Below are 25507 nucleotides of genomic sequence, written 5' to 3' on the forward strand. Positions count from 1 at the left end.
TAAAAATTGTCAACAGCTTTTTTAATGAATTAATTTTCACTTCTTTATTTACCTCTAGTCATCTTAATAATTCTTCAGATGTTTTAAATTTCAGTAGACAGTGTACAGGATTCAACATTGCTTTACAGTCTGTTCAATCCTGTACTGAATTTTGTGTAATGCATATATAAACGTAGTTAAATACGTAACACATACATGAATGGTGAGCTATTTTTAAATTAAAATACACTACCTTGCCCCAGTCTCTCTGGCTTTCAGTACTGGCAGATGGCATCTTTGCTTTCTTTTTACTCTGTTTGAGTTTTTCTCCAGCCTTTACAACTTCATTAGAATCATTTTTGCATGAAGGACAATACCTAAATTAAAAGTTTCAGTAAATTCTTTATTACTTAGCAATAATGGCAATACATTTCTTGTAAGCAAAATAGTGTCAAATTTGTTCATCCTAAATATTTTGAAGCTAGCAAATATATGACAATTTTTAAAAGCTGAGGACTCAGGTTGAAAAAATAAACTCAACAAGAACAAATACTGTCCACTTCTAAAACAAGACTTTTTTAAAAGTAGGGTGATAGAGGTGAAACATTTTGCTCTTCTCATGCGACGTATGAGAGGTCCCCACATTTCCTGTATTCCCTCCTCATTTTCTCTTCCTTTCCTTGCTTGTTCAGATCACATAGAGGAGAGGAGAAATGAGATTAGAGTATGCTGCTAATGCTCATGGTTAATTTCCACATCCTGCCCACTCATCATCTGCTTTTACTGCACCAAATCTCACTTCAGACTGGATGTGGGGTACCACAAAACATGCATACATGTACACATGCATCCTTATCCTACCCCACCATGCCTAAGGCATCAGGAATGTGACTGAGCACTCAACAAATGGGAAGAGTATTAAACTCCATTTCTATATATTTCTTTGCCTCATATGACAGTGGGACTCATTCCAGCCACCATAAAACCACTACAGTAGAAAAAGGATAGGAGACTGCAGGAAACACTGGTTAAGGGAAAGGGAGGAAGGGAGCACTCAGATCCTTTTATTGCTACTAACAGCACTTTTTTCCCACTCCAGGAGTGCCAAGGCAAAGGCAACTGCCATTGTTTCTGGCTTCTATGGGCTGAGTTTGGTCCAAAAGTCACTAGTGGAAGAAGTCTGATCTATAATAACAATATATTTAGATTACTACTAATGCCTTACTTTTACTTTATACTTTTTATCTTTGAGTACAAACAGAAGAACTAGTTACCATAGGGCCACAAGTCACTATGTACAGATATTTCACAAGAATTGCCTGTGTACATGCTCTAAACCCTCTAAGAAGATGGGAGCTACCTCAAATCATGTTTTTATTTGCAACCTAGAATTCATACAGATACTTATTGCAGAACACAGTCACAATTCACAGTTCAGTTTAACACCTGGGGTCTTGGTACTCTTAAAGCAGCTTATTACACCAAAACCAAGAAATAATGTAAAAGTATTCTAAATTTCTAAAAATTGAAAAATATAGACTAAAACAATCATTTCTAAATCACACCTGTTCAATTTAAAGGTAAACAAGAAATTTTCCATAATTTTCCACTAGGCAAACTCCACCTGGACATTGACCTTCAGGCTATGTTCATTCTTGCTCAAACACGTTTTGAGGGTTTTTCTTTTGTAAAAAATTAAACTTGGAGCATGCATATTTTCTTTATTGTAACCTTCTTGTGATTAATATTGAAACATAAAATTACTTTTTGCTGCTGGGGTACTGGTATAGAATCTTTCAGGAGTAAGGGGACCTGAAGAAGAATGGATGCACTGTCAGAGGACAGATCCTAAATACTATTCCCTTTAATATTCTGGATGACTCTAGTCAAAATACTTCTCAGTTGGTATACCCAGAAGTCAAGCACAGTCACAAAAGAACACTGTTTGACTGTGACCAACTCTGAAGCGCTATAGCAGAGAACGCTTTCCAACACATGGTTTGGAAGCACTAAGATCTTCAGCTCAGTTCCATAAGCAATTAGTAGGAAGTGAATGGATGTTGGGGCAGATTAGTCTTCTGTGCACAAAAGTAGAAAACCTGGGGATAGGCTGGGATTCACATGCTTCCCAACAAAGACTGCTGAATAAAGTTTTTATATACCTGTTTACACAATCATTTTGCATATACAAGAAATGGGAAGCACACAGACAATAATTGCTATATTTAGTCCCAACAACTCATACATATTTGAAATATGTATTGAAAATCTTTTCTAGATAGTGTTCAAATTCAGCAGTTTCTCCAAACAGAGCAAATATTAGTAAAATTTTTTTTCAGTTCAGGATATTCAAAAGGAAATGTCTATTTCCTTTTAAATCAGCAGAAGCATCCCAGTGTGCACGTATACACAATGAAAAAACCCTCACCAAATGTCATAATTGAAGTTGTGCATAGGTATAAATATAACTGGAGTCTGAGGAAAATTAAATATATTAGCCCAGGAAAAAAGGTAGAGCATTAGATGCTGAACTATAAACAAACTTACTCAGTATGAGGCAGATGATGTAATATAATACACTAAGTTATTTACTTCCATAGAATGTTAAAACTTCTAAAGTACTTAAAATATTTTATTTGAAGTGTGTAGTTCCACTAAAATGTATCACAAAGCACAGTTCAAAGTTTTTCTTTAAAACATGTCCATAGACATCTATTGATGTATTCATAATGGAAAGCCTAGTTCTAAAGTTCTATTTAGAAGTCACTTATAAAAGATTAGCATTTAATATATTTTACAAGCAGGTTATAAGCACAAATAGTATGAGTTGCACATAACTGATACAGGTGAGATGTGGCATGGAGCTCAAGATGATAAGCTTCAATGGGTTGATGCTGGCTCCATGCAGAGTCAGCTCAGAATGGAGTTAGCTGAGTCCACCAAGGCCTACTAGTTTGGCTTTCTTGCTGATGGTGCTAGAGTTACTGGAAATGGGGAGGAGTAAGGTAGTGGTTTTCTCACAGCAGAAAAAATGAATGAGGCAGATATAGGATAAGGGAAGGGCAAGGAGGCAGCAACAAGGGCTGAGATTGAGGGGAAAGTAAAGGATTAAAGGAGAAGCAACAATGAAGCCCAAATAAAACAAACAAAAGGTTGGGGAAGCACCACTGTAGGTGGTGCTAATTAAGTCTAATAACATCAATTAATGTCACAGGTCATAAACTGAACAAGCTAATTTCTGAAAATCCGTAATGCTCAATATCAATAGTTTATGAATTATATTTATAAATAGAATCTTAATATAAAATGTAAATATGTCTACATACAGTGCAAGGATGAAAAACATACCAGAAATATAAAAGCTCTTCAGTAATTCCTCTAGTTGCAAATAACAAAGAGGTACCTTGTGTAGAATGGGAATATACATAAGTAAATCATCCTTGTATATTTACCAATCCTCATCTTCTGGTATGTTGCTTAAGGGAGGGTTCAGGCAGTATATATGATAAGCCATATTACATTCATCACAAAGGAGTTGCATGTGAGCATCCTGTTTTCCACCACACAAGTAACAGGAGCAAAAGCGACATTCCTTATCTGGGTCAGCCCTGCAGTGCTTGCATTCAGGGCCACTCTTTCCTATCAAAAGAGATAAAAAGCCACAGGTCTTAGAAAACTGATTTCAGATTTATAAATACAATGGCAGAATAATATATATATGTGTGCCCACATGAACATGCCACGGATACAGTAGCTTTGCTATTACAATGAAGTCTGGGTTTAAAAAGATCAAGGCAACAGGAACAGTTTATACCTAGACTTATGTATTACTACATGACTAAGCAGCTACTGTCAATATCAACTTGTGTTCTTCAGCCTAACATTTATGAAAGAGTCATTGTAATTTTCCAGGTTAGGTTGCAACCTAGCCTATTGCTCTGCTATCCTGATATGGGGGCATGTGGGTTGTAAAAAAGAAAGAAAATAGCTCTACACACTCAAAAAGTGGCAACATAATTCACTGTCAGCTTGACTGCACTGAGTCCATTATAATAATTGACTAATTTTATGAAGATGTAGAACTTATTAATGTGAATGGATAGACTCATTTTGATGGACTAGGTCATGAGAAGATATTGTTCTGCAAGTTGCCTTGGCAGGACTGTCTGTAGAAGGACTTGAACAGAACTGTGAAATTACAGTCCTTTATAGTGTTGCAATTAAAAAAAATGCACAGGGTTGATGAATAAAGAGTAATACAGTTTTATTCTAATTTCATCAATTCAAGACAATATTTAAATCTGAAAAAATAGACAAGTTCCATCTTTATTCTTAGTAGTAAATAATTTTTTCCTCTTAATTCAAACAGCCAAATGAAAGAATACGTTTAATTATGTTGGTTTACTGAAACTTAAGCCCTTGTAAAATGACCAGATTACTACTTTTATGCATTACTACATCGATAGGGCTCAATTCTTTACACACATGAGCACTGTCCCTATTTGAAAATGGTGCTTTTATAATGAGGCAAAGCTGATGTAACTTGGGTTTACACTATCTCTAAATTTCTCAAACTGACAGTTTATCTCAAAAATATTACTTTAAAATGTTGAGAATCACCCTTAAAGTGACCAAGAGAACATAAATGGAATAGATGATTAGTTTTCATTGACTAATCTAAGAAAAGTAAATAAATAAAGAATGAAAAAATAAATTGCTTCATTTATTGAAAATTACATTTCTAATTTTATATATACATTTGCAAATGGAATTTGCTTTCTTAAAAAACACTGGTTTTAATATGACATCATTTCTTTAATAGTACATTGCAAATAAAGTCTTGTGTATTAATGACACCTACATACAATGGCACAAATATTAGCCTTAGATTATAAATGAAAACTAAACTGTGATAAATTTGCTGCTTTTAAAATTCAGTAATATCTATCAATAATGCCACAGATCAGCCTCTCAGTGTTCCCATTATAAACACTGTCTTATAACTCCTAGTCTCTAATTTCACATATTTTTAAACTTAGGATACAATGTTAAACTGCTTTTTAGAGAAGTGCCCTTTGAGGGGGGCAGGGAGGAGACATGGTGTATTTAGTGTTCAGAAGGACATAAGTGGTCAAATAAGAAACTAAAATCAAATATATCTGTTTTTTTCATAGTTCTAGCAAGCTTGACACTTTCTTGTGCTACACAGCTAACGATTTTTTCATTCTTATATAAAGCCAGGGTTAAAGATAGCAGTAATGACTCTTTCAGTCTTTTGCATTTGTTGAGAACTCAAATGAGATGTCAATTATTATAGTAAGTTTTGTGATTTGGATACCTGCTTAGGAACTTATCTCAGACTATGAACTCACTCCATACAGCTAATCTAAAATATCAGCCATTTACCTGCTTATGAGATCATATTCATAGCACTAACATGTTGACATATTACATCAAAATTTTATTCTCAATATGCCATGTAATAAAGTTACATTATAGTAAAAACCTTTCAAACCAAGAATCTGTGCAATAACAATTCTTTTATTACACACAAAAGAAACCTTAATTCAATTAATTCTGTGCTCTGATCCCTTAATTTTTTAATGCCATTCAAATATTTAACTAAGTCTTAATCATACAATAAAAAAAGCATACTTTTGAAATCTCCATCTCCAAATGTCAGTGGATAAGCTCCTGGCTTTTCAATCTTGTACATTTCCTCTATAAAAAGGATTCTGCAGTCATTTATTGCATCTTCTGGGCCTCTGAAAAATAAAAATTTAATAAAGTACATTGAACTCTGTTTCTCAGTCTTAGCCTCTATAATTGGCAAACCCTAAGCAAAGTAATGCAGTTAACTGTCATCTGTTTTATCAGTGAAAAAAATATTTTTATTGACTTCACAAACAAAATTCAATGCAGTGCTCTAACATGTAGCAAAACCAAAACACAGTGTACAGTCTAGTTAGTGGCACAGATGAAGAACATACCAACACAATGTTTCATTGTCCAGCTTGATTCTTCTAAGAATACTTCTAATATAATACACACAACAGTGATTTTATCTTAAAACAACACACAGTTATGCCTCATTTTCCTTCTAAATAACAGGAAATTTTGAATTGAAAACGTATTGAACTGAAAGTATATATGTATACATGCATATTTGTGTGTGGGGGTGCACATGCGTTTGTGTGTATAATGCAAAATATATAAATAGAAATATTCCTTAAACTTTAGGCAGATATATATGGAAAAGTCAAAATAGACACAAATTCAATATATTGTTGGCTATTAATAAGCATCTATTTAAATTCTGAAGCATACTGTATTAAACTAGTAACATAATATTTTGGTGAGAAATAAACTATATTGGCAATTTCAGCATAAATGAGGCATTGCAGCTACAAATGAGACTTTCCTAGTAGCTAGTAAAATGGAATTTTTGGCTGTATGAGAGGGGAAAGAAGAAAGAGGGGGACAAGAAAAGGATGTCTTTAGTAACAGGTTAGACAAATGTAGTGGAGGAGCTAGAATGCATGGAGCTTGCAGTTGTGATGGCACAGTTGAGAGCCACTGGGTAAGGATTAAGGGACAGACAAATAAAGCAGATGTTGTTGTGGGAGTCTACTATAGGCCACCCAGCCAGGAGGATGACATTGATGAGTTAGTCTTTAAGGAACTAAGGGATGCCTCTAAGTCATCTGCCCTTGTCCTTATGGGGGACTTCAACTTGCAGGTGTCAACTGTGCATACCACACAGCTGGGACATTCAGGTCCAGAAGGTTCCTAAACCATGTGGACGACAATGTCTTGGTACAGGTACTAAGGGAATGGACCAGGAAGGGTGCCTTCCTTGACTTGCTGCTTATTAACAGAGAGGGCCTCGTGGGTGAAGTGGAGATTGGGGGCCGCCTTGGCCACAGTGACCATGAAACAGTCAAGTTTAAAACCTATGGTGACAGGAGGAAAGCTGCCAGCAAAACCTCAACTCTGGACATGAGGAGAGCAGATTTCAGGTTGCTCGGGGAACTACTTAGTAAGGTCCCCTGGGAAAAAGCTTTCGAAGGTGCTGGGGTCCATCAGTGCTGGTTGCTTTTTAAGTACCAACTCCTAAAATCACAGGAGCAGGCAATTCTGAAGTGTAGGAAGTCAAGCAGGTGAGGCAAAAGGCTTGCTTGGCTGACCAGGGATATTCTTGAAATAAGGAGAAAAAAAGAAAGTATATGGACAGTGGAAGCAAGGTCAGGCAACATGGGAGGAGGACTATAGGGAAGTTGTTCACCACTGCAGGGAGGAAATACATGCAGCCAAAGCTCAATTAGAGTTGAAACTGGCCAGTACTATGCAGGACAATAAAAAAGGGCTTTTTAAAAATACATTAATGTCAAAAGGCAAGCCAGAAATAACATTGGCCTGTTGCTTGATGAGAATGGTCACCTCACAAGCAGGGACATAGAGAAGGCAGAGATGTTTAATGCTTTCTTCGCCTCGGTCTTCAACGCTGATGGTGGGCTCAGGGACCCCCAGAGCCCTGGGCTAGTGAACCATGACTGTGGGAGTGACAAACTCCTAATAAACCCTGAACTTGTGGGGGACTTGCTGCTCCAGCTAGATCCCTATAAGTTGATGGGGCCTGATGGGATTCATCCAAGGGTACTTAAAGAGCTGGCTGATGTCATAGCGAGACCTCTCTCAATGATTTTTCAATGCTCTTGGGAATCTGGAGAGGTCCCAGTTGACTGGAAGCTGGCAAATGTTATCCCAATATTCATGAAGGGCAACAGGGATGACCCCGGTAACTACAGGCCCGTCAGTCTCACTTCTGTACCTGGTAAAATTATAGAGAAGATTATTCTGGGAGTTATTGAAAAACACCTGAAAGACAATGCAGTCATTGGTCCTAGCCAGCTCAGGTTCACGAGGGGAAAGTCCTGCCTAACAAATTTGATTTCCTTCTATGACAAGGTCACCCACCTAGTTGACCAAGGAAAGCCAGTTGATGTGATCTTTTTGGATTTCAGGAAAGCTTTCGATACTGTCTCTCACAGTATCCTCCTGGACAAAATGTCCAGCATACAGATGAATAAACACATAATGCAGTGGTTGAGCAATTCGCTGATGGGCCGGGCTCAAAAGGTCATAGTAAATGGGGTTAAATCGGGCTGGCGGCCAGTCACTAGTGGGGTTCCACGGGGATCCATCTTGGGGCCGGTACTATTTAATCTCTTTGTAAATGACTTGGGTGCAGGACTTGAAAGAATACTAATTGAGTTTGCTGGTGACACAAAACTGGGAGGAGCTGTTGACACTCTTGAGGGCCTGGACAGGTCCAGAGGGACCTGGACAGACTGGAGAGCTGGGGAATCACCAACCGTATGAAATTTAACAAGAGCAAGTGCCAGATTTTACACCTGGGGCACGGCAACCCTGGATATACATACAGACTGGGGAACGAGAGGCTGGAGAGCAGCTCTGCAGAGAGGGACCTGGGGGTTCTGGTCAACAGCAAGTTGAACATGAGCCAACAGTGCGCCCTGGCAGCCAAGACGGCCAACCGTGTCCTGGGGTGCATCAAGCGCTGCATTGCTAGCCAGTCGAGGGAGGTGATTGTCCCACTCTACTCTGCACTGGTGCAGCCTCACCTTGAGTACTGTGTGCAGTTTTGGGTGCCACAGTACATTAAGGATATAAAGCTACTAGAGAGTGTCCAGAGAAGAGCCGTGAAGTTGGTGAAGGGTTTAGAGCAGAAACTGTATGAGGAGTGGCTAAAGTCACTTGGTTTGTTCAGCCTAGAGAAGAGGAGGCTGAGGGCAGACCTCATCGCAGTCTACAGCTTCCTCACAAGGGGAGAAGGAGGGGCAGGCACTGATCTCTTCTCTCTAGTGACCAATTATAGGACCCGAGGGAATGGCAGGAAGATGTGCCAGGGGAGGTTTAGGTTGGATATTAAGAAAAGGTTATTCACCCAGAGGGTTGTGGAGCACTGGAACAGGCTCCCCAGGGAGGTAGTCACGGCGCCAAGCCTGATGCTATTCAAGAAGCACTTGGACAATGCCCTCAGAGATATGGTTTAAATTTGGGGTTGTCCTGTGCAGGGACAGGAGTTGGAGTAGTTGATCCTTGTGGGTTCCTTCCAACTCAGGACATTCTATGATTCTATGATTCTATGAAATGCCTTTCAGAAGTAACAACAGGTACAGTTTATCTTAAAGGATGCTCTAAGAGGAACTCATTCAGTCCCTTCCAACCTTGCTGTTTATGATTACTTAGATACTGAATTTAGCTGCTATATCTCAACTAGGACCTTGGGACAGGGGATAATCACAATGAGTGGCTCTAAATCACATCAGTCAAGGATTGCCTTTAAGAAGCTTTGTTACCTACAGGGAAATAAGCTACATGTATGTGCAAGAAGTCTATAGACAGGGTTTTTTTTTGATAAGTGAACTTTAATAGAGTTGTTCAAGAATGTTTCAGAAAATTGTTAGACCACATGCCACTATTTTATGAGAGCTATTTTGAGAAATGAACCAGAAGTAATGTTCTGCATCTCAACAAAACATGTCTTCAGAGCTGAAGCAGCAAGTAACAAAGGTGTTAGATAAAAAAAGATATTATCTTGGATATGGAATTATACCACATGAATATATATGAACATTTGACTTGGTCAACTGTGCAAGACTTGGTTCATTGCATTATTCCATTGCTCTGTAATGATGTGCTTAAATTCAATATCTTTGCAAGAGCAGGAAAAGCCAAGTTACATTCTGTTTCAAAAAGGAAAATTACATAGAAAAAATAAAAGCTTCCTCAAAAACATAATTGAGTAAAATCTGTACAGGCAGTGTGAAGACTACTTAGACAATATATTGGACACTGAGAACAAATGTACACCGCCTATCAAAATATCAAGAGTGAGTAAAAAGAATCCAAGCAAGGCTAAACAGCAGGGAAATGGAAATTACAAGAAGCAAGAAAGCATCCTACAAAAATCAGGAGTTGTGTCTAAATGAGGAAGATAGGCTCAAAATCCATCAGGTTAAATGTAAAAACACAATAAAAAGACAGCGATCTACGAAAAGCAAAAATGCTTGGAAAAGCACTGTTGGCTGAAAGCCCAACACAATCTGTAGAACTAACAGATGATTAAAGTATAAAACTATGACATATTTCAAGATCCTTACTGCTACCTTCCATTATTGCTGCTCTAATGAATTTCTCAAATTCATAATATATTTTCTTGGAGAAAGATGTATAATGAATCTGTAGTGAACTGATTTTACTGTTAGCCTTGAATTAATTCAAGGATTTAAATAAGACAACTCATGGTATTGAGAGAGGCCCTTGCTAAATTCAAACCTTCATATACCTTAGTATGTTAACTGAGTGAAGAAAACGTGAGAGTTCATTAACCTTGAAGTCTAGCAAACAAAAAAGACAAAGCAGCATTTGAACTTTTTTGGTATTGTGGCTCTCATCGTCAGCCAGCTACCAAAGTCTGGTTAAAATATGAGGTTTGTCTCACAGTGACCTTCCACCAACAGGCACATATATCCTTCCTTGAAAGTTCAAAGATAAAAATAATAATACCCTAATTACTAGTAATTGCTTTCACCATGAAATAAATACTTCCCAAAGAAAGGAAGAATAGATGAATTTCAGAGATACTGTAAACTGAGTTGGCAAGTTCTCTGGGGTATCAGAGAAACAGGAGTGACCACTCTGAAGTGAAAATAATCAAGTATCATCAGAGTCATAAGAGTTCTAGTCTTGGGCAGACGTGAAGTCTGCTTATAGCATCACAGCTTTGCTGATATTTATATTTGAGCTGCATTAAGTCCAGTTTGGATAGGCTTTAGGAACAGTATGATGACAGCCTTTAATTGCAGTGCAGGCACAGAACAAATGAGAATTATTAATATATGGTTAAATCTACTGTTGCAATGATTTTTGGGGGTCTTTGTTCAGTTTCACTCTTCTCTCTTATAATATTCTCTAATTTATATTGGTTTCCCAAAAATGAAGTAATGATGACAATTTTTTTCAAGAATTTTTCCACTAGTTTGAGAAATGAGTAAAGAAATACCACATAACATATATGCACATCAAAAATACAATAAAAATATATTTTCCTCATCACAAGTTTTATTGACCCCACACCATCACTATATACAGTGTAAACATACATGCCCTTGTTATTTCCTGTCATTATGCCAGCAACTCAATGACACCTTTGTCAAAAGTAATAAAGAGCAATAAAAAGTTGTATTAATTTGAATCAAATATTCAAACCCTCTTAAACTTAATATTGAAGACGGAAAGAGTTAGTGAATGGAACAACTGCAAGTGTTCCGCCTCCCTAACAAATAATTAATCACCTAAAAATGTGTCTCTCATGATAGATTAGTTTTTATTGAAAAGTATTAATAACTAACACTAACAGTAAAGGATTGATTTTATAAACCCAAATACCTGAAATCAAGTAATTCCCACTGAAGCATATTCTTTACACAAGTTTATCAGTTCCAGGAAGTTTATCTTGTAATTTTAATATCAATTGAGATCAATGACTGGGGTAACTCAGGTGACTCAGAATTTTAACTGGATGAATCATAAGAAACACCAGGGCTAAGAAAATTTTACTTTCTGCATACTGTCATAGTTGATTTGCTATATGTATAAGCTATTAACATATCAGTGAAGCCTGAACACTTAGTTAGGCAGAATGCTCATTGAAATAAATAAGATTCTACGTAGAAAATGGACTTCATTTTGCCAAATAAATTCACTATCCTGGAATACAGTATTTCTTTATTGTGGCTTTTTCAAATTTCTTCCAGAGGATAGTGAAGTAAGAATACTATGGGGAGGCATACCTACCTACCATCTTCAAAATTTAAATATAAATATCACGTTACTTAGGTTTAAAAAAAAATTAAAAACTGACCTATGAATCTAACTGAAATAAAGACACCACCTGAAATATCTAACTGGTTTTGCCAATATAAAGCATATTTTGGTTAACCCATTTTTATGGGGACACACACACACACACACACAAGAACCTTTGCCACAAAAAACCCTACCCCAAAAAGCAGCTTTAAAAACCTTATCAGTAATCAGAGGTTCATACCTGAGGTTCATATAAATCAACCTCTGAACAGTTTTGTTTTGCAGAAGGTCGTAAAGTCCATTTCTGCAGTTCACCAAATGTCATACACATATTAAATGCATTACAATAAATATCATGGAAAAACCATAAGGACAGTCAAGCAGTGGAGCAGGCATCCAGAGAGGCTGTGCAGTCTCAGTTCTTGGAGGTTCTCAAGACCAGACTGAATAAAGCCCTGAGCAACCTGGTCTGACATCATAGCTGACCCTACTTTGAAAAGGAAGTTGGACTAGAGACCTCTTGAGGCTCCTTCCAACCTGAATTATCCTATGATGTTGAGATCTCAGGACTGTTTTTCTTTTAAAAAATACTTCCAACTTGCTAAGTTTGTGGTTATTAATTAAAACGTTCTATTCAACATCTTGGTTTAGATTTGATGGTGTTTTTTCTTATATGATAATTGTCTCCAAAATGAATTCATATGCCTCCTCTACATTTTGAATCACAGGAAGCCATAATACACTGAAATATTTAATCTAAATCTCTCCTGTTAAACTAAATTTAAAAGCAATACTCAAAACAGATTTGCATATGCTTGCAAAAGCTACCAACTCAACATCTTTCACATTTAAAAAATGCAACTATTTCTGGTACATAAGCAAAATATTAAATTGCGGCTCATCATAAAAATATTCTGCCATTCTCTCCCAATCAATCATGTCCTACATTATAAATGTTCATAAAAATTCATAATTCTTCCATTCTTACAATAAAAAGCATTCTAAAATCTGAATGGTTAAATAATTTTAAGGAAAATATTTTTAGAATTAGGTTACTGTTTGTTGTGGTGAAATTTAGGAGGTGCCACCACTAAAGAAAACTTTTTCTTAGATAAAAAGAAATGTTCACTTCAAGTTACACTGTAACATCGGTTTCACTCTTGATAACACATGCATCCCCATGTCTCCATCGTCCTACAGAGCTGGAGACAACAGACTGAATCCAACTGTCTTCAGTTCCTTTGTGAATATGATATGGTAAGAAAAGAACTCTGTGTCAAAAGGACAAAGAAAACTAGCAAGAGAGGAGAAGGCTAGCAGTGAAATCTTCAAGGAAACTGTAAAGACTGCATTCTTTAAGATGGGGAAAATAAGCAATGTCACAGCCTATTTAAAGTTGTCATGTAGATTTCTGCAAAAAACTACTGAATTACTGAAGAACTATACTCAAGTTCCTAAAATTAAACAGGTGTACTGGGTCTGGCTGGGGTGGAGTTAATTTTCTTCAAAGCAGTCCATATGGTGCTGTGCTTTGGAGCCGTGACTAAAACAGCATTGATAACAGAGTGTGTGGCTACTGCTGAGCAGTGCTTATACAGCATCAAGGCTTTCCCTTTTTCCTACTCCACATAGATAGGTTGGTTATCAATTGCAATTTAGATGTAGCCCCCATGGTAAAGGAAGACCTGTGGGGGTGTCCCACTGAGGCCCAGTGGCACCCACTAGTCAAAAAGGGTTCTGATCTACTCAGAGTCCATTTATTGTCAATAGGCACTTGCTTTACAGGTGCAGCACCCAGGTATTATAAGAGCACAATGCCAGTTCTGTTATCTTCCCATCTCCCCAAAGATGCAGCTATGGTTACCACCAAATCCCCTTGTGTCCGGGCAGTTAAAAATCCCCTTGAAGCATGGAAAGACTATTTGACCCTGGGCATTCCTGAAAAGGCAATCCTCATTTTGGTAGCAAGGGGTGGCAAGGTGTGCAAGCATCATATCGGGAATGGGAGCATGCTTTTTTTTAGGGCCAGTTCTGTTAAACATTTATCAAAGATCTGGATGCAGGAATTAAATGTACCATTAGCAAGTTTGCTGATGATATTAAACTGGGAGGTGTTGTTGACTCTCTTGAGGGACAAGAGGCCTTTCAGAGGGATCTAGATAGATTGGAGCATTGGACAAACATTAATGGCATGAAATTTGACAAGTCCAAATGCCAGATTCTGCACTTGGGATGGAGTAACGCTAGGCACAAGTATAGACTGGGGGAGGAGTGACTGGAGAGCAGCCCTGCAGAAAGGGATCTGGGGGTGCTGGTTGACAGCAGGCTCAATATGAGTCAGCAGTGTGCCCTGGCAGCCAAGAGGGCAAACCGCATTCTGGGATGCATCAAACACAGTACAACCAGCTGGTCAAAAGAGGTGATTATGCCACTGTATTTAACATTGGTGCAGCCTCACCTTGAGTACTGTGTGCAGTTCTGGGCCCCACAATTTAAGATGGATGTGAAGGCCCTTGAACGCATCCAGAGGAGGGCAACAAAGCTAGTGAAAGGGCTGGAAGGCATGTCCTATGAGGAGTGGCTAAGGACTTCGGGTTTGTCTAGTTTGGAGAAAAGGAGGCCGAGGGGCAACCTCATTGCTCTCTACATCTTCCTGAAGAGGGGAAGTAGAGAGGGAAGTGCTGAGCTCTCCTCACTGGTATCCAGTGGGAATGGGTCAAAGCTGTTTCAGGTTAGGTTCAAACCTCACATTAAGAAGCATTTCTTTACTGGGAGGATGGTCAAACAGTGGAAAAGACTTCCTAGAGAGGTGGTCGATGCCCCATGCCTGTCAGTGTTTAAGAGTCATTTGGGCAATGCCCTTAGTAATATGTTTTAACTTTTGGTCAGCCCTGAAGTGGTCAGGCAGATGGACTAGATGATTGTTGCAGATCCCTTCCAACTGAAATGTTCTGTTCTGTTCTGTTCTATTCTTTTCTATTCTACTCTACTCTACTCTATCCTACCACTTTCCTTGCCCTTTCTGATATTTATGAACACCTTGGGGATCACCCCCTGTGCTGTTTCTGGCTGAGAAAGAGTTAATTCTCTTCACTGTAGTGCCTATAGTAGTCAGGGACCTTTCCAGCTTCCCATGCTCTGCCATGTGGGCAAGAGGCCGGGAGAGGCGGGGCCACAGCCAAGACAGCTGACTCCAACTGGCCAATGGGATGTTCATTCCATACCATGTGATGCCATGACCAGTATATTGACCAGTATATTAATTTGTTGTTTTGTGGGAAAGCACTGGAGATGGAAGGCTGCTGTATGGAGTCCTATATGACAAGTAGCAGAAACTGCTGAAGGAGAAGGTGAATTGACTCGGTTTGCAGAGGTAAAGGCCATCCAGCTGGCCTTAGACATTGCTGAATGGGGAAAGTGGCTGGTGGTCTATCTCTCTAATGACTCCTGGATGGTGGCAAATGCCCTGTGGGGCTGGCTGCAGCAGTGGAAGCAAAGCAACTGGCAGCACAGAGGCAAACCCATCTGGGCTGCTGCAATATGGCAAGATACTGCTGGCCGGGTAGGGAACCTGGTTGCAAAGGTACGTCACATGGATGCTCACATCCCCAAGAGTCGGGCCACTGAAGAACATCGAAACAACCAGCAGGTAGATCAGGCTGCTAAGACTGAAGTGGCTGAGGTGGATCTGGACTGGCAACATAAGGGTAAATTGAAGCTCGCTGGGCCCATGACACCTCAGACCATCAAGGAAGAGATGCAACATACAGATGGGCTCGTGATCGAGGGGTGGACTTGACCATGGACGTTATTGCATAGGCTACCCATGAATGTGAAACATGAGCTGCAATCAAGCAAGCGAAGCGGGTAAAGCCTCTGTGGTATGGGGGTCGATAGGTGAAATATAAATATGGGGAGGCCTGGCAGACTGACTATATCACACTCCCACAAACCCACCAAGGCAAGCGCCATGTGCTTACAATGGTGGAAGCAGCCACCAGCTGCATGGAGACATGTCCCGTGCCCCATGCCACTGCCCGGAACGCTATGCTGGGGTCTCGAAAAACAAGTCCTGTGGCGACATGGCACTCCAGAGAGAACTGAGTCAGACAATGGGACTCATTTCCGAAATAACCTCATAGACACCTGGGCCAAAGAAGACAGCACTGAGTGGGTATATCACATCCCTTATCATGCACCAGCCTCTGGAAAAATTGAATGGTACAATGGACTGTTAAAAACTACACTGAGAGCGATGGGGGGGTGGAATATTTAAACACTGGGATACACATTTAGCAAAAGCCACCTGGTTGGTCAACACGAGGGGATCTGCCAATCGAGCTGGCCCTGCCCAGTCAGAGCTCTTACGTACTGTGGAAGGGGATAGAGTCCCTGTCGTGCACATGAAAAATATGCTGGGGAAAACAGTCTGGGTTCTTCCTGCCTCGGACAAAGGGAAACCCATTCATGGGATTGCTTTTGCTCGAGGACCTGGGTGCAGTTGGTGGGTGATGCGGAAAGATGGAGAAGTCCAGTGTGTGCGTCAAGGGGATTTGATTTTGGGTGAAAACAGCCAAAAAACTGAATGGCATAATGCAAACTGCTATATAATATTGTGTGTCATCTCTTCTGTGGTTGGTATATGCCATATCAATGATATCATAGTACAGACCTCCCAATCCATGGAAGATGAACTTTGATGAAACAAGCAAAGTGCAGCAGTGATGGAACGAAGACTCATTTCGGTATGCAGCAACCCAACACCACACACACCACCTCTCCTGCCCTGAAAGATTGATATGACAGATGGAGCCCGGACTCATGGACTGGGTGAGCTCAATGGACATTTCTATGGACATTTTACAGGAAAGGTCCATAGACTAAGGGAATGATGTCTGTATTATGTCAAAGGATGGGAAGGGGAGGGGTGCTGGTTGGTAAGGTTGTATTGGATAGTATGGAACCTGGGCATGGCATAAATGGTATGGAATAAGGGGTGGAGATTGTGCTAGTTTCGGCTGAGAAAGAAATAATTCTCTTCACTGTAGTGCCTGTAGTAGTCAGAGACCTTGCCAGCTTCACATGCTCTGCCACGTGGGCAAGAGGCTGGGAGAGGCGGGGCCACAGCCAAGACAGCTGACCCCAACTGGCCAATAGGATATTCATTCCATACCATGTGACATCATGACCAGTATATTAACCGGGGCAGTTGGTATGTGGGGGTCAGTTGTGGCTCAGGGACTGGTGGTGTTGGGTGGGTGGTGAGCGGCTGCATCATGTGCTGTTTGTTTTGGTTATTCATTCCCCCTTCCCCCCATGCCACCCCAGGTTTTGCACCTCGCTCATTGTTTTCCTTTTCATTGCAATATTGTTGCTGTTTTGTTGTTATAATTTTATTTTCATTATTAAACTGATCTTATCTTAAGGCATGAGCTTTACCCTTCTGATTCTCTCCCTCATCCTGCTGGTGGGGGAGTGAGCGAGCGGCTCTATGGGGCTGAGTTGCTGGCTGGGGCTAAACCACAACACCCCCTTATACTTAATGTTTTACATCCGATTCTTCACTATATCCTTTGCAATGTTCCTTTCCTGAAGGATGTGCACAATGCATTACTGTTTAGCACTGAGTTTTTAGTATGTCCGCTATCATCGACAGAGTCTGACCTTGAGGTCCCAACCGTTTTGTTCTCACCCCGCTCCTTTACCAATTCTATAGCTACTTGATGATCACTAAGTCTCACCTATTGCTGAAGACCCTCCTTTGACCACCTTCACAAGCTCTCTTGCAGACTAGAGTGCGAGCATGTATTCACCCTACCAAAACCATCACCACAGCTCTAATTGCACTAGGACCAGATTTGTACAAAGGAATTCTGACAAAAGTAACTCAAATAACTATCTATCTGTTGCTTTGCCTATAGCCTAGAGAGCCTGCATTTTGTTCTTTTCCTACAGATTGCCTCCTTTTACATCCTGCTACTCTGAAGAAGAAATCCCAATTCCCAGTGGCTCTAGGTTAACTATATTTTCAGGACATATCTAACTCATGAAATCCACTATTTTAATACTGACAGATCCATGATCTATCCCACTTATCATCGACAGTGGGCCCAGCAATGAACAAAAGGATGGCAATCGGTAGATATTGAAGCTTGCAACCCTGAGCTAGGTCTGTGTCGTGGTTCAGCCTCAGCTGGCAACTGAACACCACGCAGCCACTCGCTCATTCCCCCCACCCCACCCCGTGGGATGGGGAAGAGGATCGGACGAGCAAAAGAACTTGTGGGTTGAGATAAGCACAGTTTAATGATTACAATAAAATGATAATAATAATAGTAATGATTATGATAATAATGACAATAATGATAATATAATAAAATGGAAAAGGAAGGGAAAGGAAAAAAGGGAAAAAAACCCATGGAAACACGAACGATACAATTGCTCACCACCTGCTGACCGACGCTGCCCGTCCCTGAGCCGCGATTGCTGCCTCCCTCCCCCGGCCAGCTCCTCCCAGTTAACATACTGGGCATGATGTTACATGATATGGAATATCCCTTTGGTCAGTTTGAATCCACTCTCTTAGCTGTGCCCCCTCCCCTCCCGGCTTCTTGTGCACCCAGCAGAGCATGGGAAGCTAGAAATGTCCTTGACTAGTACAAGCGCTACCCAGCAACAGCTCAAAACATCTGTGTGTTATCTCAACATTTTTTTTTCCATGCTAATTTCAAAGCACAGCACTATACCAGCTAGCGTGAAGAAAATTAACTCTATCCCAGCTAAAACCATGACAGTCTGGAATTTGTGTGTAAAGGAAATTCCTTTAGAACCTTTGATACATGCCTTAATTCCCTTAGCAGAGTCTGTCGTTTCTCAATAGACCCCAAGGAACTGAGATGATAATCATTGTCCTGGTTGAGCCCCAGTCAGTAACTAAAAACCACAGAGGCGCTCGCTCACTCTCCCCACCCCGGTGGGATGGGGGAGAGAATCGGAAGGGCAAAGGTAAAAAAACAAAAACCAAACCAGTGAAAAGAAACCAAAGAAGAGATGCAACTGCTCACCACCCACTAACAGGGGTGTATCCTGCACCCCAGGATAGTGTTCCGTGTGGTGGCATGGGGCACGGAATATGATTCCAGCCATCTGGTGGAAGCTTCCACCATTTCTAAGCACATGGTGCTTGCCTTGGCAGGTTTGTGGGAGTGTGATATAAACAGTCTGCCAGACCTCCCCATATTTATATTTCACTCATCGTCCTCCCAATCATCCGTCCATACCATCATCCTCCATACCACAGAGGCTTTACCCGCTTCGCTTGCTTGATTGCAGCGCACGTTTCACATTCGTGGATAGCCTATGCAATAACGTCCATGGTCAAGTCCTCCCCTCGATCACGAGCCCATCTGTATGTTGCATCTCTTCCTTGATGGCCTGAGGTGTCATGGGCCCAGCGAGCTTCAATTTACCCTTATGTTGCCAGTCCAGATCCACCTCAGCCACTTCAGTCTTAGCAGCCTGATCTACCTGCTGGTTGTTTCGATGTTCTTCAGTGGCCCGACTCTTGGGGATGTGAGCATCCATGTGACATACCTTTGCAACCAGGTTCTCTACCCGGGCAGCAGTATCTTGCCATATTGCAGCAGCCCAGATGGGTTTGCCTCTGTGCTGCCAGTTGCTCTGCTTCCATTGCTGTAACCACCCCCACAGGGCATTTGCCACCATCCATGACTCAGTATAGAGATAGCACACTGGCCACTTTTCCCATTCAGCAATGTCTAAAGCCAGCAGGATGGCCTTTACTTGTGCAAACTAGCTTGATTCACCTTCTCCTTCAGCAGTTTCTACGACTTGTCGTATAGGACTCCATACAGCAGCAGACTTCCATCTCTGATCATTTCCCACAAGAAGACAGGACCTATCAATGAACAGGGCATATTGCTACTCATTTTCATCTTCTGGCAGCTTGTTATACAGTGGGGCCTCTTCAGCACGTGTCACCTCCTCCTCTGGCGATATTCTGAAATCCTTGCCTTCTGGCCAGTCCATGATCACTTCCAAGATTCCTGGGTGACTGGGGTTTCCTATTCAAGCCCATTGGGTGATCAGTGTGGCCCACTTACTCCACGTAGCATCAGTTGCATGGTGTGTAGAGGGGACGTTCCCTCTGAACATCCAGCCCAGCACCGGCAGTCGGGGTGCCAGGAGCAGCTGTGCTTCACTACCAACCACTTCTGAAGCAGCTTGCTGCCAATATATTTTTTTCAGTTGGAGTATAGAGTGCTTTGGACCCTCTGTATCCATGACTCCAAAACACTAGGGGTTAACCTCGGGTCTCTCTGGTGCTTTCTGCCAGAGGCTCCAGGTAGGGCCATTCTCCCCGGCTTCAGTGTAGAGCACATTCTTTACATCTTGTCCTGCCCGGACTGGCCCAAGGGCTACTGCATGAACTCTCCTGTTTAATTTGTATAAAGACCTGTTGTTGCTCAGGGCCCCATTTGAAATCATTCTCCTTCCAGGTCACTTGATAGAGAGGGCTTACGATCAGACTGTAATTTGGAATATGCATTCTCCAAAAACCCACAATGCCCAAGAAAGCTTGTGTTTCGTTTTTGCTACTTGGTGGAGACATGGCTGCTATTTTGTTGATCACCTCCCTTGGAATCTGACGACATCCATCTTACCATTTTATTCCTAAAATCTGGATCTCTTGTGCAGGTCCCTTCACCTTACTTTGTTTTATGGCAAAACAGGCTTTCAGAAGGATTTGAACTATTTTCTTCCCTTTCTCAAAAACAACTTCTGCTGTATTGCCCACACAATGATGTCATCAATGTACTGAAGGTGTTCGGGAGCTTCTCCCTGTTCCAGTGCAGTCTGAATCAGTCCACGACAAATGGTAGGGCTGTGTTTCCACCCCTGGGGCAGTCGATTCCAGGTGTACTGGACCCCCCTCCAAGTAAAAGCAAACTGTGGCCTGCACTCTGCTGCCAGAGGGATTGAGAAAAATGCATTAGCGCTATCTGCTGTGGAATACCACTTGGCTGCCTTTGATTCCAGTTTGTATTGAACTTCTAGCACATCCGGCACAGAAGCACTAGGCAGCAGTGTGACTTCATTCAGGCCACGATCGTCTACTGTTAGCCTCCACTCTCCATTGGACTTCCGTACTGGCCATATGGGACTGTTAAAGGGTGAGCGAGTCTTCCTGATCACGCCAGTCACTGCGGTGTGATTTTGCCACTCATTCCTCGTTAGGCTCACTTCAGCCTCCAATGCTTTTAGGTGTTGGGATCCCCCTGTCACTCCAGCAATATAGATGGGTTCTGTCCCTTTATAGCTTGATGGTGTTAGGGTGCACTGTGCACCCGTGTCCAGTAAAGCCTTATGCTCCTGTGGGTCTGATGTGCCAGGCCATCGGATCCACACAGTCCAGTAAACCCGGTTATCCCTTTCCTCCACCTGGCTGGAGGCAGGGCCCCTCTAGTCCTGGTCATAGCATGCGTTACTCACTTCTTGTAAATGCGAATCAGAAGTCCCTTCATAGAATCATGGAATCATAGATTCATTAAGGTTGGAAAAGACCTCTAAGATCATCAAGTCCAACCATCAACCCAACACCACCATGCTGCCTAAACCATGTCCCAAATTTCCACGACTACACTCTTTTTTAATATCTACAGGGATGGTGACTCCACCACTTCCCTGGGCAGCCTGTTCCAATGCCTGACCACTCCTTCAGTAAAGAAATTTTTCCTAATAGCCAATCTAAACCTCCCCTGACACAACTGGAGGCCATTTCCTCTCGTCCTATCACAAGTTACTTGGGAGAAGAGACCAACACCCACCTCACTACAACCTCCTCTCAGGTAGGTGTAGAGAGCGATATGGTCTTCCCTCAGCCTCCTCTTCTCCAGACTAAACAACCCCAGCTCCTTCAACCTCCCCTCATAAGACTTGTTCTCCAGACCAACTTGGTGTCGTCTGCGAACTTACTGAGGGTGCACTCAATCCCCTCATCCAAGGATTTATTAAGATCAGAAATAAAATCAGCGCTTCTACTCTGTCTGGGGAACTGCTCACTGGAAACTGGAGCAGCAATTTTCCTGTAAGAACCCCCCTGAGTGACTGGTTTTCTTTGCAGCTCACGTACCCATGTCACTAGGGTCGAGGTAGATTTTTCCATCCCACTTCCTCGTGTCCTCTCCGTGGTCACGCAGGTAAAACCATAGGGTGGCCCGTGGTGTGTATCCTCTCTCTTGAGCAAAAGGATGCTTACTCCTAATGGCTGAGATACTGGTCTGTACAGGCGGGGAGTAGGACATATCCTCTTAGAGTTGCTGAACCTCCAGGGACAGTTTCTCCACAGCTGAGATGAGGGAGGAAGAGAGATTTGCTTCGTAATCCCAGAGTCTGTTCGCCACATCCCCCACTGTTGGTGCCTCTTCATCTTTCCAGGTCAGTACTGCCAATGAGTTTGCATGCGATGATGGTGCTCTCCGTACAAACTTCTGCCACATGGGTCGTGTGCACTGGGCTTCATCTGGATCTTTTGGTGACTGTTCATTGTCCAGGTCACCATAAATCACCTCCAGCATGGCTAATTCCCTCAGGTACTGGATACCTCTCTCTACAGTTGTCCATTTTCCTGGGCGATATATACCATCTTCCTTGAAGGGATGCCTGCCTTTCACACCAGACAGGAGTCGCCTCCAGAGGCTGAGGGCTTGTGCCCCTTTGCCGATCGCTTTGTCAATGCCCCCTTCCCCAGAAAGGGATCCCAGTTGTTTGGCTTCCTTCCCCTCTAATTCCAGACTGCTGTCCCCGTTATCCCAGCATCAGAGCAGCCAGGTGACAATGTGCTCACCTAAATAACGGCCAAAACTTCTTCTCATATCTCACAGCTCACTCAAGGATAGGGATCGGGTAGTTTCCGTTTCTTGTACGAGTTCTTCCTCTTCCTCCTCCTCTCCTCGTGATGGCCCTGCTCTTCCATCAACTCTGTCTAAATGATCTGACTTTTGCTTCCAGTATTTCTTCTTGTGTATAGGGGTGACTGATACTGGCATGGGTTGATTCTCTGGTTCAGCTGCAGCTCTTGTTGTGAGGGTTTGAGTGGCCACAGTGCCTCTTGTCAGGGTTGGAGCGGCCGCAGTGTCTGTTGTTTTGTGTTCAGATCCAGAGACCTTCTCTTCCCCTTGGGAGTACTGAATGGTGTTGAACAGGGCTCAGTAGGCATGGGCCAGGCCCCAGCACATTGCAGTGATTTGTATGTCTTTGGAGTTTTCAGGGTAAGAACATACTTTCTCCACACAGCTGCTCGCTCACTGCCCCCTGGTGTAATGGGGGAGAGAATCAGAAGAGTGAAAGTAAGAAAACTCGTGGGTTTAGATAATTTCAGTTTAAAATAAAATAGTAACAAATAGTAATTGTAGTAGTAGTAGTAATGATGATGATGATGATGAAAAGGAAAATGAGAGAGAGAGGCGAAACCCAGGGATAAAACCAACCAACCAACCAAGTGATGCAACCACTCACCACCCACTGACCAACACCACCAGTCCCCGAGCAGCGATCACTGCTTTCCCCGGCCAACTCCCCCCAGTTTATATACTGAGCACGACGTCATATGGTATGGAATATCCCTTTGGCCAGTTTGGATCAGCTGTCTTGGCTGTGCCCCCTTCCCTCCCAGCTTCTTGTGCACCTGGCAGAGCATGGGAAGCTGGAAAAATCCTTGACTTGTGTAAGTACTACCCAGCAACAACTAAAACATCAGCGTGTTATCAACATTATTCTCCTACTAAATCCAAAACACAGCATTATACCAGCTACTAGAAAGAAAATTAACTCTGTCCCAGTCGAAACCAGGATGCTTGTCTATATCTGGAACAGCTATGTGTCTTTACAATCTTCATGTCCTTCTGTATGTATTGACTCTACCTCTAACCATACTTCCTGTTAGTTAATCTATGTACCTGTTATTTTACAACCCTAGCCGGATGTGATTTTATCTATACTGCCCCAATTATCACTTATCAAGTGCTGTCAACTAACTATACCCTCTACCACCACATCACCCCTACCCCTATTGATTGAACAGGTTTTGCCACATGAAGACTTACATCAACTGTTGAATCAGGCAAAGGGGCAGGCACAACAAACTTTAACAGCTGTCCACCAGGACATCACAGAGATCAAACAAATACTAGAATGTGTTCAAAAAATAGTCAAATATAGTTGGTGGGAGTCCCTTCTAGGATGGTCTGCCACAGCTATGGGTATGTCCCACTTCATTCCCCCATTTTTTATGCTTATTTTGAGCAGTCACTTACTTGTTCTAGTCATCATATTATATATTCATACTTGGCTTCTGGCTCACATTATTCTGATGGTTTCTTGACGCACCACCTTATTGACTGCCTTGATTCTAAGCCTTCATCACTCCATGACCAAACACCCCTCTGCACCTGACACCCTTGGGGAGGTGGGAGGCATTGACATTGGTCTTGGCCTTATGCTGCCATGACAAGATGGCCACCCTTTCCCCCACTGAGTTGCATAAGCAAGGGTGGAAATGGGGGGCTAGTATTGCCTTATATGGTATTTCTGGGTCCCATGCACACCAAGGATGGAACCAGCATAGAGGGGGAAGCAGACATGGGATGTGATGATTAGTTAACAAGTCCAGATAGTGCTTCGATGACTCAACAATAAAAGAGGACAGTCTGATCAGGCAAGTATCTCAGCATGTTCATTGTGGTCTACTGAGAAATGACAGACTCCGCTAGGGGAGTTAAGGTACATATCAAAGGTTCTAAAGGAATTTCCTTCACACATGAACCCCAGACCTGGTTCAGCTGTGGAAATACAGTATTTTAATGTTAACCTATTGATGAGTAGCAAACAAAAACTTTAGGTTTTGTTTGCTTAAGAATGCAAATAGACTTTCCATGTTAGCCAAAGAAATCTTACCCAAGCAGAATTTTAGCATGAACCTCTTTGTTAGTCCTTGAAATTTCTCTCAGAGATGTAATTTCTGCATCAAACCAAAATCCTCTTTCTTCTGGAGCCTCAACATTGTAGTTAACCATCACCACATCACCCACTTTTAGTTCACTCCACTTCAGAATGGTTCTTGCTCGTGGCCGAAGATTTTTGGTGTCCATTTCTACTATGCCATTCTCTGGATACCTTGAAAGGCAAAACCAAACAGAAGTGACAATTAGTACTTCCAAAGTAGTAAGAAGCAAGTTACAGACAATGTTTTTCAGAAGCACAATTTTCAAAATAATTTTTGGGAGTGTTAATGCTTAACTCTGTTTAAAAATTTGATCTAGTATGCTTTTTAAAAATTATATATTAGTCTAAATGCAGAATAGTGACTTGACTAATCTCAGAGCAGAAAAAGCATCCAGCAATCCAAAGGAAAAAAATAAATCCAAGAGCATTTGATGATTTCTTTTTATAAGTTTAAGTTTCCACATAGGCACAGATCAAATTTGTTCTCAGTAAAGTCAAAGGACCCAATTAAGCTAACAGTGACAAAACAACAAAGATAAAAACTTGAATCTTCAATGTTCTATGAACCTTGAATGTTCAGTGCTAGTTTAACTTGGCTTTCATACAGTTG

General features: G+C 41.6%; 1 protein-coding gene across 1 annotated transcript in view; it reads right to left on the reverse strand.

Annotated features, from left to right (window-relative positions):
- Positions 1-25269, reverse strand: part of LOC142049489 (E3 ubiquitin-protein ligase UHRF2-like) — an 80499-nt gene extending 55230 nt beyond the window's left edge. The window contains exons 1-4 of the mRNA XM_075077250.1: positions 24850-25269; positions 5635-5744; positions 3432-3618; positions 233-356 (exon numbers count right to left, since the gene is read on the reverse strand). Coding sequence (XP_074933351.1) covers positions 233-356; positions 3432-3618; positions 5635-5744; positions 24850-25043 — 615 coding nt within the window. The 5' untranslated portion in view covers positions 25044-25269. The remainder of the gene's footprint in view (positions 1-232; positions 357-3431; positions 3619-5634; positions 5745-24849) is intronic.
- Between the last annotated feature and the right edge of the window lie 238 nt (positions 25270-25507).

Source organism: Phalacrocorax aristotelis, chromosome W, assembly GCF_949628215.1.
Source record: "Phalacrocorax aristotelis chromosome W, bGulAri2.1, whole genome shotgun sequence".
Taxonomy (NCBI): domain Eukaryota; kingdom Metazoa; phylum Chordata; class Aves; order Suliformes; family Phalacrocoracidae; genus Phalacrocorax; species Phalacrocorax aristotelis.